The sequence below is a fragment of the Oryctolagus cuniculus genome, chromosome X, assembly GCF_964237555.1.
Source record: "Oryctolagus cuniculus chromosome X, mOryCun1.1, whole genome shotgun sequence".
NCBI classification, from domain to species: domain Eukaryota; kingdom Metazoa; phylum Chordata; class Mammalia; order Lagomorpha; family Leporidae; genus Oryctolagus; species Oryctolagus cuniculus.
Window position 1 is genome coordinate 133,603,563 of NC_091453.1, and position 17,717 is coordinate 133,621,279.

At 41.8% G+C, this 17,717-nt stretch overlaps 2 protein-coding genes across 6 annotated transcripts in view; one reads left to right on the top strand and one right to left on the bottom strand.

Annotated features, from left to right (window-relative positions):
- Positions 1-2,131, bottom strand: part of F8 (coagulation factor VIII) — a 152,961-nt gene extending 150,830 nt beyond the window's left edge. For 2 of the 4 annotated variants that reach the window (XR_001792396.3, XM_070066325.1), the window contains exon 1: positions 1,784-2,072. Coding sequence is in view for 3 of the 4 variants with exons in the window: in XM_070066325.1 (XP_069922426.1) it covers positions 1,784-1,929 (146 nt within the window). In the remaining variant the exon portion in view is untranslated. Of the gene's footprint in view, positions 1-1,783 lie in introns of all 4 variants that reach the window. The other 2 variants (XM_070066324.1, NM_001171271.1) reach the window with 2 other exon arrangements.
- Positions 2,132-5,974: 3,843 nt separating this feature from the next.
- Positions 5,975-16,720, top strand: FUNDC2 (FUN14 domain containing 2). Of its 2 annotated transcripts, none has more exons than NM_001171385.1 (5): positions 5,975-6,110; positions 7,081-7,231; positions 8,073-8,148; positions 13,989-14,120; positions 15,801-15,878. In NM_001171385.1, the coding sequence occupies exons 1-5, from the start codon at positions 5,975-5,977 to the stop codon at positions 15,876-15,878; spliced, it is 573 nt and encodes a 190-aa protein (NP_001164856.1). The 2 variants fall into 2 exon arrangements, with proteins under 2 accessions (NP_001164856.1, XP_051691973.1); XM_051836013.2 differs by having other exon boundaries at positions 6,103-6,627; positions 15,801-16,720.
- Positions 16,721-17,717: the final 997 nt, after the last annotated feature.

Consider the following 17,717-nt stretch of genomic DNA (forward strand, 5'->3'; position numbering starts at 1 on the left):
TGGCTGGGATAGATGAGGAAAAGATAGTTGTAAAAGGAGGATGGGGAGCTAAAGGAACAAAAATGACTAGAAGGTTATGTATGACATGTAATATTTATATTTCCATTTAAATATTATATACAATATATAGTTATACTAATTAATATGTTGAAAGAAAACAAAATTTAAAATGCATTATTTCAGCATTCAACTCAATAAACAAAAGGGAACTACAAAAGGAACTACAGGAAATTAGAAAGAAGGAATGAATTCATGGAAGTAAAAGCAGAAACTGATGTAAGGAAAAGAAAAAAGGATTCATAAATTGAACCAGAATGTTTTTTGAGAAGACCAATAAAATCCAAGAAACCTCTTGGAAATATTATTTTTTAAAGAGTATGAAAAAGGGGCCGGCTCCATGGCACAGTAGGTTAATCCTCCGCCTGTGGTGCCAGCATCCCATTTGGGCGCTGGTTCTAGTCCTGCCTGCCCCTCTTCCAATCCAGCTGTCAGCTATGGCCTGGGAAAGCAGTGGAGGATGGCCAAAGTCCTTGGGCCCCTGCACCCGCATGGGAGACTGGGAGGAGGCACCTGGCTCCTGGCTTTGGATTGGCGCAGCTCCAGCTGTTGCAGCCATTTGGGGAGTAAACCAACGGAAGGAAGACCTTTCTTTCTGTCTCTACCTCTCACTCTCTGTAACTCTACCTCTCAAATAAATAAATAAATAAAATGTTTTTTTTTTTTTTTAAAAAAGAGTATAAAAAAGAGAGAGAACAGGCCGGCGCTGTGGCTCACTTGGCTAATCCTCCGCCTGTGGCGCCGGCACCCCAGGTTCTAGTCCCGGTTGGGGCGCCGGATTCTGTCCCGGTTGCTCCTCTTCCAGTCCAGCTCTCTGCTGTGGCCCGGGAGGGCAGCAGAGGATGGCCCAAGTGCTTGGGTTCCTGCACCCACATGGGAGACCAGGAGGAAGTACCCGGCTCCTGGCTTCGGATCGGCACAGCGCCGGCCATGGCAGCCATTAGGGGAGTGAACCAACAGAAGGAAGACCTTTCTCTTTGTCTCTCTCTCACTGTCTATAACTCTCTCTCTTTCTCTCACTGTCTAACTCTGCTTGGCAAAAAATAAAAAAAGAGAGAACATACACAACATAAAGCATGAAAAAGGAGATAAAACTGCAGACACAGGACACGTAAATGAGACTGCTATGTAACTTGATAACCAATATGTGATCAAATCTAGGGATAATAAATTGCTTTCCAGGAAAATATATAACACCAAAATTGACTAAAAAGGAGATAGAAAATCTGAATAAATACATCAACAACTATAGATAGTACTGGAAAGGTTATTTATTAATCTATGCTACCCAAATATACCAGAAACCCCAAAAGATGAAAAGCTTCTGAACTCATGGTTAATGTTACTCTTACACCAGAAATGGACAAAGATATTAAAAACACACCACATGCATACATTTCATAACTAGAGACTAAACTTGCGTGTAAGATTGAATGAATTTCATTGTCCTGGTTTTCTCCACAGAAGCTTAGGGAAATTTTGTTCTCTTTCTTATGCTTCTTACCCTAGACTCTAGAGTGGCATCATGTGACAACAAGAAGCAAAGAAGAAAGCAGAACAAATCTCAGCTAATAGACTAGATAGTACAGAGGTGTGCATGCCTCAGTTTTTTCAGGGCTTGCCTGAGCATCACAACCACTCTAACCTGATGTTTGTATCTTTCTCCAGCCAGAGTCATGTCCTCGCAATCCTGAACCCCGACCAGACACTAAGAACATGCCTTTACCTTGTGTCCACATGCAGCTCACTGAGCAGGTCACTGTGCATATAGTCCCAGGACAGTTCCACTGCACCCAGGTAGTATCTTCTGGTGGCACTAAAGCTCAATTGTAAAATACACACAAAGAAACAGGTGGAGAGCTCTATTTGCATGGCTCTTATTGATAGAAAATTTTCAACAAAAGAAGCAAAAGATTAATTCTTCTCTAAAATATCTTTGACTTCCAGGAGGAAAAAAAAGGTGATTTAGTGAAAAGTCCCAATTTTTTTTTTTGCAGAGAATTTTAGGGAGTTTACGCACTGCATGTGACAGCAGCATTGACACTAAGCAGTAACTGATAGCATTACTTCCTTTTTGGCAATGGGAAGTAGCCACAGGAAGAACTGAAGTAGGAAAAGGGAGGCTGAGCTAAAGTTTAACCCATTCACCACTGAGAGCAGTAGGGGTCCATGAAGTCTGTTTTAATCACAACCCTTAAGGGATGGAGAGAGGATAGGGAGGAAGAGGTCAAGGTGAAGAGGAACTTTAATTCATACTCATGTTCTGGCTTACTCCCACCATCTTCCTTAGTGGCAACAGCAAGAGAAGTTTCAGACGTTGTTGAAGATTGTAGAACCCACTTTCACCAAACAAGAGCAACTAGTATCCCATTAGTCTCCACACTTCAACCCTTCCCTTCACCCAGCTGGCACTGAGTTATTTAAATAAATATATATATGTATATGAACTGACTCATGCTACTCTGCTCAGAATCTTCTGATGGCTTGTGGCTTCCCTTAGGGTAAAATTTTATATCTAAAGCATGACTTAGAGCCATCCTGCCTGGTCTGCATGCTCCTTCCCTTCACCTCTTATCTCATGCCTGCCATCTGGTCTCCATGCTCTTCCTTAAAATATCATGCATCACCTTTTGTCTTCTAGCAACACCCATGCTTCATGAGTGACACCTACTTATTCCTCAACCTAAAATGGCTTTCTTGGGCAGGTGTTGGGAGCAGCAGTTAAGACACCTGAGATACCCACATTCCATATCAGAGTGTCTGGGTTTGTATCCTGGCTCGACTTTCAATTCCAACTTCTTGCTGATGCACACCCTAGGAGGTGGCAGGTGATGGCTCAAGTGGTTAGGTCCTTCACAACCACATGGAATACCTGAGTTGAGTTTCCTGTTCTTCCTTTGCCCAGGCTCAGGTCAGGCTATTGCATGGATTTGGGAAGTGAATCAGGAAACAGGAACACTGTCCTCACACCTCAACCTTTAAAATAAGTTAAATACCATTGCATTCAATTCTCAGCTCAAGTCTGGCCTGATTAATAGGTTTCCATATGACCACATTTACATTGTAAGTTCTTTACCACCAGTGACACTAATATCCCTCTTGGCTCCATTTTTCTCGATAAGTATGTGGCATTTATTTGTATTTTGCATTATCTGGTGCTTTTTTTAAACTTTTATTTAATGAATATAAATTTCCAAAGTACAGCTTATGGATTACAATGGCTTCCCCTCCCCCATAACTTCCCTCCCACCCACAACCCTCCCCTTTCTCGCTCCTTCTCCCCTTCCATTCACATCAAGATTCATTTTCGATTCTCTTTATATACAGAAGATCAGTTTAGCATATATTAAGAAAAGATTTCAACAGTTTGCACCCACACACAAACACAAAGTGAAAAATACTGTTTGAGTACTAGTTATAGCATTAAATCACAATGTGCAGCACATTAAGGACCGAGATCCTACATGAGGAGTAAGCGCACAGTGACTCCTGTTGTTGACTTAACAATTTGACACTCTTGTTTGTGGCATCAGTAATCTCCCTAGGCTCCAGTCATGAGTTGCCAGGGCTATGGAAGCCTTTTGAGTTCACCGACTCTGATCATATTTAGACAAGGCCATGGTCAAAGTGGAAGTTCTCTCCTCCCTTCAGAGAAAGGTACCTCTTTCTTTGATGACCCATTCTTTCCACTGGGATCTCACTTGCGGAGATCTTTCATTTAGGTTTTTGTTTTGTTTTGTTTTGTTTTGTTTTTGCCAGAGTGTCTTGGCTTTCCATGCCTGAAATACTCTCATGGGCTTTTCAGCTGGATCTGAATGCCCTAAGGGCTGATTCTGAGGCCTATCTGGTGTTTTTTAAAGTTATTTGCTTTTGGCTGAGATATAGAGTATATGAAGAAGAAAAGTTTGTGGGAAAATGCAAAAAGTTTTGAAATCCATGCATAGTTCTTTTCATAATATACGTTTCCCATTAGCTTTTCGAAAGATCCTCAAATTTCTGCATATCAGAATGTAGCCATGTTGAGCTTAGGCAGAGATTGTATTCTGGTTAATGTATATTGGGGTATAATGGGCCTTCCCAAAGTCCTGAAACTATAGGAGTTAATAAGAACAAACTTGACCAGGTTGCTATAAGAAAAATTATCATTGAGTCCAGTTATGCACAAATAAGAATGTATTAGAGAGAGAATAAATGTTGAATTGCTATTTGGCTTTGACAAAGTGGCTGGGACCTTGCCCCTGAAGTATGGAGAAATTAGGCAACTTGCTCATGCTTACACAGCTTGTATAAATAGCATTCAAGCCTATATAATGTGGCTCTAGAAGTCATGCTGCTAATCTAAGGTGGTCAGAAATGAATAAAACCCAGTTCCCGCCCCATAGGTATCACAGTGCCATCGGGGAGACAGAAAGGTGGATGGATAGTTACAATACTTGGTGACAAATTCTCTGCCAGGTGCTTCACTGCACTTTCTTATTTAATCATCAAGACAACATTGTGAAATTGGTACAGATAAAACAGACCTGTAGAAAGGTTCAATGGCTTCGTAGGGGTGAGTATTGTGGTGTAGCATCAGAGTTCCTACTCCACACTTGTGAGCCAGCTTCCTGCCAATGCTCCTGGGGGCCAGAGGATGGTGGTCCAAGTGGTTGTGCTTCTGCTACACAAATGGGAGACTAGGATGAAGTTTCTGGAAGCTGCTGTTGAATTTTTATCTATGGGCTTTGAATAGCACCACGGTTTTGGATGACAAGAGTAGTTTAAGGGTGGAGCAGTTCAGTGTGTGTACATAATTAAAGGGTTCCGTGGGTACTGCAGGCTCATAAGTGCTTTCCTGACTGCTTCTCTGACTTACTGTGGTTGCAACTTTTGTTTATTTATTTATTTATTTGAAAGACAGAGTTACAGAGAGAAGCAGAGCCAGAGAGAGAGACATCCTCCATCCACTGGTTCACTCCCCAAATGGCCACAATGGCTAGAGCTGAGCTGATCCGAAGCCAGGAGCCAGGAGCTTCTTCCAGGTCTCCCACGTGGGTGCAGGGGCCCAAGGACTTGGGCCATCCTCTACTGCTTTCCCAGGTCATAACAGAGAGCTGGATCAGAAGTGGAGCAGCCAGGACTCGAACCGCCGACCATATGGGATGCCGGCACTGCAGGCTGGGGCTTTACCCCGCTGTGCCACAACGTTGGCCCCTGCAATGCTTCTCTTTTTTTTAAGATTTATTTATTTATTTGAAAGTCAGAATTACACAGAGAGAGGAGAGGTGGGGGAAGGTGAGGGGAGTCTTCCATCTACTGGTTCACTCCCCAATTAGCCGTAACAGCTGGAGCTGAGCTGATCTGAAGCCAGGAGCCAGGAGCTTCCTCCAGGTCTCCCACGTGGGTGCAGGGGCTCAAGGACTTGGGGCATCTCCTACTGCTTTCCCAGGCCACAGCAGAGAGCTGGATCGGAAGTGGAGCAGCCAGGACTCGAATCGGCGCCCATATGGGATGCCAGCACTGCTACACCGCAGCGCCAGCCCCTGCAACGCTTTTAGAATGTGCTTTTCGCCACTAAATGAATATCAGGCAGATGCTAAGAGCTGAAATGTGCTTACTTGATATTTACATTGACGAACAGAATGAGCCCGTCTTTTTTACTTTTAGCGACGGTCCGCCACAATACTAAGCAGTGATGGACTCAGACACAGTTGCTTCTGAGATAGTCACCAGTAAGTGAGAAGACTAGAAAGGCCAAAAGTCGGCTCTGCCTCCGGGAGGGTTTCTGGGCATGCGCGTCTGGACTCGTCTGATGGGCGGGGCCCGAGGGCTTTGGGACCTGTGACGCGACCGCTGTGCCTTGTGACGCAACTGCTCCCCGGGGGAGGGAAGGGGCTGCACCTCACCTAGCCCGCCCTCTTCCGCTGTCGCCGTGGGAATGGAAACATCTGCCCCACGTGCCGGAAGCCAGCTGGCGGCGACAGCGGCAGCGCGCCACCCTGCGTCGCACCGCGCTGATCCTCTGCGTGTATCCTCGCGAGATAAGCTCGCCGAAATGGCCGCGTCCAGTCAAGGTAAGGGCTGGGCGTGCGTGCAGCCGTCGCTGCGGAGAGCCACCTTCCTGGGCCCGGAAGGGAAGGACTTCGTACCTGCCAGTCCCTGCAGAGTTCTCGGGGTACCCAAGAGAACTGGGGGCGAGGAGGGTACCCAAGGTTTGCCTCTGACCCAAGCACTCTCAGGGTCCGGCCAAGGTCACGCACCAGGGTGGGACTGAACTGTTCCCGGGTGTTGTCTCCGGTTGAGCTCACACGGCCTTCCGGCGCCGCCCTCAACAGACTTTCTGTCTCTCTTCTCGGAAACAGCTGGTCCGTTTGGACACTCGCTGCAGTCGCCTGGCGGCGTCATTTTTTGTGCAAGGCGCCTTCCCAAGTGCGCTAATGGTGTTGAAAAAGTACCATACTTGAGATAGTCTTGTTAGGTCGTTAGTTAAAGGGAAATTCCCTTCGTGTAATTCGCAGCACTACACGTTTTTTAAGTTACGCGTTGTACCTTTTTTCATGGCTCTGTTTAGCAATAGGATCCTGACGACAAGTAAGCACTCAATTAAACATTACTTCCTATCTCTCTCATCTTTGAAGAATCATAAAGTATTGCAAATTGTTTGTGCACTAATGAATACTATGTAGTCACTACTGAAGAGGCAAGTGAAGAAAATCTGTTCCATTAAATGTGCGTTTTTAACTATCACTGGCATTTTTCAGGGTCCTTTTGGTGATTTTAAATTTGAGAATAAAAACTAGACCCTAACTCTACATGTTTTAGCTTTTTTCTCTAATACAGACACTAGTAATTAGTGATTTTAGTCTAATTTTTCCAAAATTGCAACCTAGAATTTCAGAGTTAACATACTGTTTCAAATACAATAACATTTAGAAGTTCTTTGTTGAAACTACCTCTCTGTTTCTTTAAAAGGCTGCTAATCATCAGAAAGATAATGAGTTGTAAAAGGAAATTTTTTCTTATTTACTACCTTAATTCTTATAGGAAACTTTGAGGGAAGTTTTGATTCCCTGGATCTTGCAGAGTTTGCAAAGAAGCAACCATGGTGGCGCAAGCTGTTTGGGCAGGAATCTGGACCCTCCACTGAAAAATACAGTGTAGCAACCCAGCTGTTAATTGGAGGGGTTACTGGATGGTAAGTGTATTGGTTCACCTTTAGTACACTTGGCTTTTATAAGCTCTCGAGAAGTACTTTCCAAGGACTTCCCACTAGACCCACCTTCTAAACATAGTAAAAACTTCCCAGTATCTCTTATGCATGAGGAACTATCTTCTTTAGCCAATGAAAACACATTAATAGTGCAGGTTCTTGACATAGCAGTGAAGATGGTATATGGGATGCCCTTATTCCAGTGCATACTCCGGGATTCAGCAGATGATGGCTCATGTACTTGGGTTCCTGCTACTAATGTGGGAGACCAGGATTTAGTTCTGGGGTCCTGACTTCTGCCTGGCCCCAGGCCTAGTATGGTGACTATTTGGAGAGTGAACCAGCAGATGGAAGATCTCTCTCTTTGTCTCTCTGTTTCTCTCTGCCTTTCAAATAAAAACGAAAACAAGTTTAAGAAGACAAATAAAACTGACTTTTGTGAAACTGTCCCTTATTCCTTGAAACCACTCCATCGTCAAACTTAGCCATGCTTTATTTATTTCCTTATTTATTTTTTCTTATATCTGCTCTGTCTTTATCATCTCTATCTCAGTCCACCAGCATTTCTCTTCTGAAGTCTTTGCCTTCATCTTCCCCCTTTAATCCATTCTCCACTGTGTAGTCAGAGTCATCTTTTAAAAATACAACATAAGAATTGTAAGGGACTTAGTCAACACTACAAAATTAGTAGGTGGTAAAGCCCAGCCATGATTTCCTAACATCATGCACCTGTTTATTCAGGGGGCGGGAAGGAGCTGGGTCATGTCAAGGTAAGTAGGGTATAAACAGCCTGTCAACTTGTCTGATGTCGGTTTGATTTTTATAGGTGCACAGGTTTCATATTCCAGAAGGTTGGAAAGTTGGCTGCAACAGCTGTAGGAGGCGGATTTTTTCTCCTTCAGGTCTGTATGAGCAATGTTCCTAGATGTTTGAAAATCCCATTTGACTTTGAGGAATGTGGTGTTCAGAGTTGTAATGTAGCCTTGTCTATATTATGCTAAAGTACTGTTTTTTTCACTTGTTTTCATGTTCTATGTTAAATGTTAATGACCATTTCAGGAAGATTTTATCAACTACAAGTTACATTTTACTTCTTCATTGATAGCATGGGAACAGAAATACATAATCTTATAGCTCCTTTAAGACCACTTTAGGCTTCTTCACACCACTGTGACCTCAGGACTCCCAATAGCGGTGCTCCAGAACCCTGTGAAACTTGTACCCCCTTTTCTGTCCTTGCTTTGTAACGTATCACCTTTCCAGGCCCCTTGTGGCTGGACAGGTTAGACTCCTTGCAGGGCAAAGCCCCCTGTTCATACCTCTCTCCGCTTAAGACAACTCTATCCTTGTGACTGACTTCCACATCCTTCATAAATATCCTAATGCCACTTAGAGTTCTCCTAATTTGAGTGTGTGAAGGATGCTGGGAGATCAAGGGTTATAGTTTGACGGTAGGGATTTAGATTCCTTTTTTTCTTACTGATAATTGCCCCAGTAGTGTTTAGTGAATTGTTCCTTTCCCCAGTATTTGCAGTGAATATGAATATCACAGTCTATGCATGTGTCATTCTGATTCTGGTTTTTCTGTTCTGTTCCACTGGCCAACTTTCTACCTATAAGACAGTACTAAACCTTGATATTGGATAAGGCAAATTTCTCTATCTTATTTTTTAAGAGTGTCATGCTACTTTTGTACTTCTGTTCATCCATCTAAATTTTAGTTTAGATTTGTTCAGTTGCTATCAAATATCTTGTTCAAATTTTTATTGGAATTGCATTGGGACCATATAGATAAGCTGGAGAAGAATTATTGTCTTTTATAATATTGAAGTATTTCTCTGTGAGCATGGATTTTTTCTCCATTTATATGAATAGACCTCTTTTTTATATAGATTTTGCACAGCCATGATTTAAAAAAAATTATTCATTTGTTTGAAAGGCACAGTTATAAAGAAAGAAGGAGAGACAGATCTTCATCCACTAGTTCCCTCCCCAACTGGTTGTAACAGCAAGGTCTGAGTCAGACAGAAGCCAGGAGCCAGGAGCTTCTTCAGGGTGTCCCACACAGGTGTAGGGGCCCAAGGACTGGGGCCATCTTCCACTGCCTTCCCAGAACATTAGCAGGGAGCTGGATCAGCAGTGGAGCAGCCAGGACTTGAACCAGCACCCATATGGGTGCTGGCATCACTAGTGGCATTTTAACCTGCTCCATCACAACCCCGGCCCCCACAGTTTATTCCTAGATACTGTATAGCTGTAATTGCTCTTCTGTCTGATATGATTTTTTAAGTGACACATCTAACTCTGCTGATTTGTTACTCACTAAAATTTCTTTAGTCTTTGTTTTTGTCTATGAACTCATACCAACAGTGAACAGTTTTTTCCTTCCCAATGTTTATGAATTTAATTGGCTTTCATTGATCATTTCTAGTACTTCTTGTAGCTTCCAGCCAGTATTTTCAGCCACAGGCACCAGTTGTTGTGTATTGAGTCTCCACTGCGTATTCAATTGTATGAGCCTGTTGAACTTTCATAGAATGGACTCCAGCATCTCTCCTTTATGGCGTAAACATTGCGAGGAGAAGTCACTAGAAGAACTTTGCAGAGGAAGGGGCTGCTTTTCTGAGTTCTGGTGTGTTCTGTGGCTTACTTTCTTTGCTTCTGCAGTGCAGTCAGCCAGGAATGCCATGGAGGAAAGCAGGAAGTTACCTCGCAGTCTTGGCTTGGGCTATGCGGGGGACTTCACTACTACCAATACTCCTTTTGTAGCTTTTGTGTCTGTATTTCTTGTTCTGTTGCTTTGATCTATGTGTCCATCACTTTTCCAATGCCACACTGTGTTCACCGCTGTAGCATTATAGTACACAGTAAAATTTGATAGTGTCATCCTTCCAGCTGTGTTCTTTTTCAAAATAATTTTGGTGATTCTAGTTCTTTTGCTTTTGCATCTAAGTTTTAGAAGCAGCTTTTTAATGTATCTATTATAAAAATTCTGCTGGGTTTAGGATTGAAATTAAATCTATAGATAATCAACAGAATTGGACATGGTGTCTATGTTGAGTCATCCATAAGTCCTCATTTATTTGAGGTGTCTTTTGGTTATTTCTTTGGCATTTTATAGTTACCAGCATGTGGATCCCATTTGTTCTGTTAGATTTATGCCTAATATTTGATTATTATTGTAGATGTTGTAAATTGTTTTTTAGTTTCCACTTCCAGTTCAGATTACTAGCATGTAGAAATTCAGTTCATTTTAAAAATTTATTTAACAGGTAGAGTTTTACAGACAGTGAGAGAGAGAGAGAGACAGAGAGAAAGGTCTTCCTTCCATTGGTTCACTCTCCAAATGGCTGCAGTGGCTGGAGGTACACCGATCCGAAGCCAGGAGCCAGGAGTTTCTTCCTGGTCTCCCATGTGGATGAGGGGCCCAAGCACTTGGGCCATCCTCCACTGCTATCCCAGGCCACAGCAGAGAGCTGGACTGGAAGTGGAACAACTGGAACTGGAACCCAGCGCCCATATGGGATGCTGGCGCTGCAGGCAGAGGGTTAACCTAGTGAGCCACGGCGCTGGCCCCTCTGTCTTGATCTTGTATCCTGGGACCTTGCTGAACTCTAGTTTACCTCTAGTTTTGTTTTTTTGTTAGGTTCTTTGAAATTCTTTATGTAACAAAGATGTCCATGCATAGGACACTTTGACCTCTTCCCTTCGAAATTGATGCCTCTTACTTCATTTCCTTGCCTTACTGCTCTGCAACTGTGACTTCATATCCAGTGGCACAGGAGTGGAGAGCATGAGCACCTTTGCCTTATTCCTTTATGTACAGTGGACTTTGGTAAATGCTCTTTGTCGAGTTCAGGAAGTTTCCCTTCTATTCTTGTTTTTCTGAGAATTATATGGTGAATGTGTAGTGAATGTTATCAAATATTTTTGAGTCCTGCTGTGAGGCAAGACCAGGTGTTCTGAGAACATGAAGCACCCAGCCAGTGGTGCTTTGAATTCTGATCTTCCATCTATTGTGTCAGTTTGACAGCAGGATTCCGTGGGAAAAACAGGATAGAGTAAATGAAACCATACCACTTATTTAGCATACAAGTTTTTTTTTTTTATTTGACAAATAGATTTAGACAGAGAGAGACAGAGAGAAAGGTCTTCCTTCCATTGGTTCATCCCCCAAATGGCCGCTACGGCTGGCGCTGCGCCGATCCGAAGCCAGGAGCCAGGTGCTTCCTCCTGGTCTCTCATGGGTGCAGGGCCCAAGTACTTGGGCCATCCTCCACTGCCTTCCCGGGCCACAGCAGAGAGCTGGACTGGAAGAGGAGCAACCGGGACAGAATCCAGCACCCATATGGGATGCCGGCGCCACAGGCGGAGGATTAACCAAGTGTGCCACAGCACCGGCCCTAGCATGCAAGTTTTGATGTTCAATTATATTGCTGCTATAACTGGTTTATTCTTTTTAATACTAAGTAATATTCTGTGTGTAAACATGATACAGTTTCTTTGTCCATTCATGTATTGGTGTACTGTGGGGTCATTTCCAGTTATTGACTATTATAAATAAAGATACTATGAAAACAGCTAACATTCTGGATGTAGCAGTACAGCATATGTAGTTTCAGTATTGATAAAATTATTATTTTCCTAAAAGATTACTAGTTAATACTCTTACTAAAGTGTATATAACTGTCTATTTCCCCATACCTTACCAGTATAGAATATTTTCTATCTTTTTCTTTTCTCAAACTGATAAGAAATTATAATAACTCATTTTAATTTTCATTTCCTTGATTACTTGTAAATTTGGACATTTTCCTTTCTTTTAGCCACTTTGTCCTGTGAAATGCCTTTACTCATTTTAAGTGGGTTTTTTCCTTACTGATCTCTGTGAGAACTTCACTGTTTTCATGACTATTAATATATTGTTTATGATATACATTGAAAATATTTCCCCAGCCTGTTTAGGTGACTAATTGGCTGCAGTGCCATTAAATTAAAGGGATTAGAGGAGGAGCAACAATGCAGATTTTTGGACTGATCAAAAATTGGTAGACAGGGGCCAGTGTTGTGACTCAGAGGGTTAAGCCACTACTTGCATTCCATATTGGAACATTGGTTCAAGTTCCAGCTGCTCTGCTTCCAATCCAGATCACTGCAGAAGATGGCCCAAGTACTTGGGTCCCTGCCATCCACATGGAAGACTCATGGAGTTATTGGCTCCTGATTCCAGCCCTGTGCTATGTGCACTCCGGGAGGCAGCAGGTAATGACTCAAGTGCTTAGGTCCCTGTTACTTATGTGGGAGACCCAGATGGAGTTCCAGGCTCCTGACTTCAGCCTGCCCCAGACCTGGCTGGTGTAGGTATTTGGGGAGTGAACCAGCAGATGGAAGATCTCTTTAACTTTCTTTTTTTAAAAAAAATTATTTATTTATTTGAAAGGCAGGGTTACAGAGAGGCAGAGGCAGAGAAAGAGAGAAAGTTCGTCCATCTGCTAGTTCACTCCCCAAATGGCTGTAATGGCTGGAGCTCTGCTGATCCCAAGCCAGGAGCCAGGAGCTTCTTTTTTGTCTCCCACATGGTTGCAGGGGCCCAAGGACTTGAGCCATCTTCTACTGCTTTCCCAGGCCACAGCAGAGAGCTGGATTGGAAGTGGAGCAACTGGGACTTAAACTGGCTCCCATATGGGATGCTGGCACTGCAGGTGGCGGCTTTACCCACTATGCCACAGCGCCAGCCCCATCTTTTACTTTCTATCTCTTTCTCTATCTCTTTGTCACTCTGCCTTTCAGATAAAGAAATCTTTTCAAAAACTTGGTAGACAGAGTGATATTGATGGGATATTGATTTTTTTCTAATTGTATGTATGTTACTTATTTTTAGTCGATATAATAATTGTACATATTTATGGGGTATGGTAATAATTTGATACATTTCTATATTTAATGAGCACATCATTTCTGTGTGTTAGGACCTTCAAATTCTTCTCCTTTGGTTCTGTAGCACTATAGGGTAACTGTAGTCCAAAACTGTGTATTTTGGTGCCCTTTTTTTTCCCTCTATTTCTCCCTGCTCTTCCTCTTTCCCTTCCCAACTTTTGATAATCAGTATTTTACTCTCTGCTTCTATGAGATCAACTTTTAAAGCTTCCACTGGGTAAGAACATGCAGTTTTTGTCTGGCTTGCCAGACATGGCTAAATAATATTTGATTTTGTAATATATATGATAGTGGATTGATGGGGCTACAATCATTCTTTTTTGGATAACAGTGATCCATCAGAAAACTACATACTTGAGTCAGTGTTACCCTCTTCAGAATTTCTTGATAAAATTGTTTTCACTGATTTTTAGTGTTCGTGCTTGCTGCTTTTATCAAGAAAACTAGACATTCTGTAATTGTATTTGGATGTGCTTCTCCCACTACTCTGTACCTGAAGTCAGTGGTGAAAAATCTCTGGGGAGGACATATGTAGCTTGACCTCCCTATTCTGATTTTCACTTACCATTTTGTTTTTTAAGGTAATTTAACAATTTGTGAAGGACAAGTTAGAGAATACATAGATTAAAAGATTTGCCAGCAGTTATTGAAAGCCAGTCTATTTCCAGTGAGAAATAGAGGGCCTATAGGGTGGATGTTGAGTGAATGTCATAGAGTTTTGACAGTCTACTTCCTGATTAATCTGGACAAAAAGTAGTAACAGCCCTGTGATTCTCATTTCTTGTTGTCATTGTTCAAACTGCAGATTGCAAACCATACTGGGTACATCAAAGTTGACTGGCAGCGAGTAGAGAAGGACATGAAGAAAGCCAAAGAGCAGCTGAAGATCCGTAAGAGCAACCAGATACCAACCGAGGTCAAGAGCAAAGCAGAGGAGGTGAGACTTGTTCACATACACTACATGAAAAGTGTAGGCACATCTGTGTGTGCAGAAATTGGGTAGATACTTCAGTATTTCAGTGATGGAAAAGGCTTAAAAATGACAAAGAATTTGGGTTAGTGAGACAAAAGCTATATTGTATAGATGGGTCAGCTGTAGTTGAAATATCTTTACTCAGAGGCATTTTTTTTTTAATTGAAGGGTAGTGCACGGTGACCTTTGTTAGTGAGTAAGAGTGCAAAGTGGTACAGATAGTACTTGTCTGCACATTTGGGGATCTACTACCACTTTAACTAGTTCTTGTAGGAATGGGGGTGGGATAGTGGGTGGGAAAGATGTACTGCTATTGTGATTTTTTGAGTCATGTTTTGTCTCCCAGCCCACTTGTCTGTAAAACATTCATTCTCTACTTGTTCTAAACATAACTACTAGTAAGGTCTAGCTGAGAGGTTGGCACACTTTTTTCTGGAAAGGGCCAGATGGTAAGTATTTTCAGTCTGGTATACCGTATGGTTGCTGTCACAATCACTTAGCTGCATTGTGTAGTGTGAAAATTGCTGTAGGTGATATGTAAGCAAGTGGGTGTGGCTGTGTGGCAATAAAACTTTATTTATAAACAGGTGGCAGCCTGGATTAGGCTGATAGGCTGTAGTTTGGTAACCCATAAAGAAGTAAGTGCACTGAATTGGGTAGAAATAAAAGCAGGTTCAGGGTGGCAAAAAGGTGGCTGCATTTCACAGGGCTAGGGACATATTGAGTGTTGAGGAGGAGAAATATGTTGGATCCCCTGAAGGTTCTCTTGTCCTTGTGGCATTCACACTCTGGCAGAGGTGACAGGAAAGTGTGGACATCTACAAGAGCCCAGCAGCTCAACAGTCCCCTTCCTTTCTTCCCTCTCTCCACCGCCCTCCTCAATCTCAAGGTTTTGAAGGTTAGACTTTTTTCACTAAAACTTTACTTCTCAAGCATTTATAAAAGTAGTGATTATTGAAAACAACTTTTTTTATTATAATACTGGCAGTGCAAAAAATAAAAAGCATACAGTTAATGTTTGGTTAGAAAAGTGTTGACTCACAGAGGGACTTGTCATAAACTAGATTTGGAATTGGTTCATTCTCAAATGTTTGTGTTCCTGTTTATGGCCTGGCAGTGTTGCAGGCCCCAGCAATATAGGGGCTCTTTCTCCTATGTGTGGGTTGACTTCAGTGAGAACAGTTTTAGTTTCGTGGTGGGGTTGAAAGCCACACTGCAGCAAGTTGAGGAATGAGTAGGAACTGGGAAAGTCAAAAATAGTAAATGAAAGCAGACAAGTTGTAATTTTTTTTCCTTTCCCTTAATGGCAGATGGCTTTGTTTCGGGAAATGTTAGGCTGGAAGAGGCTTACGTGCTTGGGATATGAAGTTCCTGTACATGGGTTCAAAAAGTGATTAGACCAGGATGCTGAATTTGTTGTTCATGCGAATACTTTTTAAGCAAAATGTTCAGGAGATTGATAGAGCATAAGTGATGCTCTGAGGCTCAGATGAATATGAAGTTTTTCAAGTGGTATAGGAGAGGTGGGAAGCTTGGGGAGTTTAGAAAAATAATGACCTCACCTGTTAATTATAGGTAATAGACATGATTTCTAATATTAACATGCTTAGCAAAATAACCTATTATGCTGTCTCCTCTTCCTAGGTGGTGTCATTTGTAAAGAAGAATGTTCTAGTGACCGGGGGATTCTTTGGAGGCTTTCTGCTTGGCATGGCATCCTAAGGAAGATGACTTCACTTCTATTGTTTCTGTTTTTTTTCCAGCCAGCAGCCTTTACGCTTAATCGTAGGATATCAAATCCCTCCTCTTCTTCCTCTCTGCCATGGAAAATCTGAATGGCTTCCATAGGCATCTGTGGGTAGAAGCTGATACAGCTCTACTACTGGTAGACAGCTACGGAAGAGACAGTAGATGTTAGCTCTCCTCCAAGTACACTCCCTACCTGGCCAGTCTTGAGGTCAGCAAGAATGTTGCAGGATGGAGAGATGTTAGCGCATAAATACCTTATTATGTGCTGCATGGAAAGGAATTGAATACAGTTGTCTAAGCATGAAAGATTTTGGTGTCTACTTTCTTTTATTAGTTGGTTTTAGATGATATAAATAGATCTATTATACCTGCTGCAATTATCCTGACAAAAGTGGCAGCATAAGTGCTATAATTGAACAATCTGAATATGAAATCAACTTGTGCTAAAGGTATATGCTGTGCTGAAGGTATTGTATTTGGCAGGAAGATCGTTACAGAAACCAACTGCTAGAAATACTTTGTTGGATGGTCAGACTTGGCCAGAAATTTAGGGCCATGAAGATACTGCCCAGGAATGTTGATACATCTTATGGCTGTTTCCAAAGGACTTATATATAAAAACAAGTGATCTCAGTGGGAGAGAGAAGTTGTTTCTTGGATTTTTATTTTTGTTTTATAGAAAATGTTTTAAGCTATGAAATGGGAAGTATTTTTCATATCTTGTCAAAGCATTAGGGATTGCCTTAGTTCCTGTGTGCCAATTCTACTATTTCTTTACCGAGCTCCTATGAAATATAACATTTAAGTCACTGCCAGTGAGCGTGTCAATTCCTGTTTGCATTTCTTTATTACATTATAGTAATATTTAATGGACCATAACATTTTCTTTGTAGTATATATATATATGTATGAATCATCCCCAAATCATAATGCTATGTGCATCTTTATATTTTTCTAAAAGAATTTAATTTTTTGTATAATATGATGGTTGTTGTAGGTAGGTGATAGATATGTGTGGGGGTGTCATTGTACAATAACCATCAAGTTATAGCTATGTTTATTTTATCAGCAATTGTGAAACAAATTCCAAAGAATCATTTGATCATATTTCAGTATGTATCTATCTCTAAAAGGTAAGAACTGGTTTTAAAAATTATAAATGTTAACACCTTATACCAAAAATTCTTTCATGTCATCAAATACCTAATTGCTGTTCAAAATTTTCTTTTCTCAAGTGCTTTATGTTTAATTTGAATCAAAAGCCATCCCAGGTCCACATTGTGCTTGGTTTATGTCTCTTTTAATCTTCTTAATTTGGTCTCAATTTTTTTCTTCCCCACCTCCTGGTTCTGATGCCTGGGTCCCTTGGTTATGCCATATATGGTGATCATGGCTACAGCCATTTAACTCTACTGTGTGACTTAGCACACCAATGGAATGGTGACAACAAAAGCTAACTGAAGTGCCCTGAGAGTTACCTTTTGGTCCATGTGTTTTCCCTGTGATTATTGGCAAGGGCAGCAAAGATTGGTAGGGCACTCTAAACTTCCTTGAGCAGGTTGTAATACATAATAATTTGGTCTTAGATCTGTCTTGGTCATCTGAAAGATCTATCAGTCACTGTTGAAGACCCTGATGGGCATTGTTACAGTCAGTACTGTAGGTTTAACTGAGCCATCATTGAAATAGGCTCAAGCATTTAGGAGAACTTCTAAATTTAGGCCTTAATAGATCAGCAGCTTTGCTTTAGGAGGTGAAATGGGACATAAGGATTGAGCAATTGTTAATACATAAGGTCCCAGGAAACTTGTC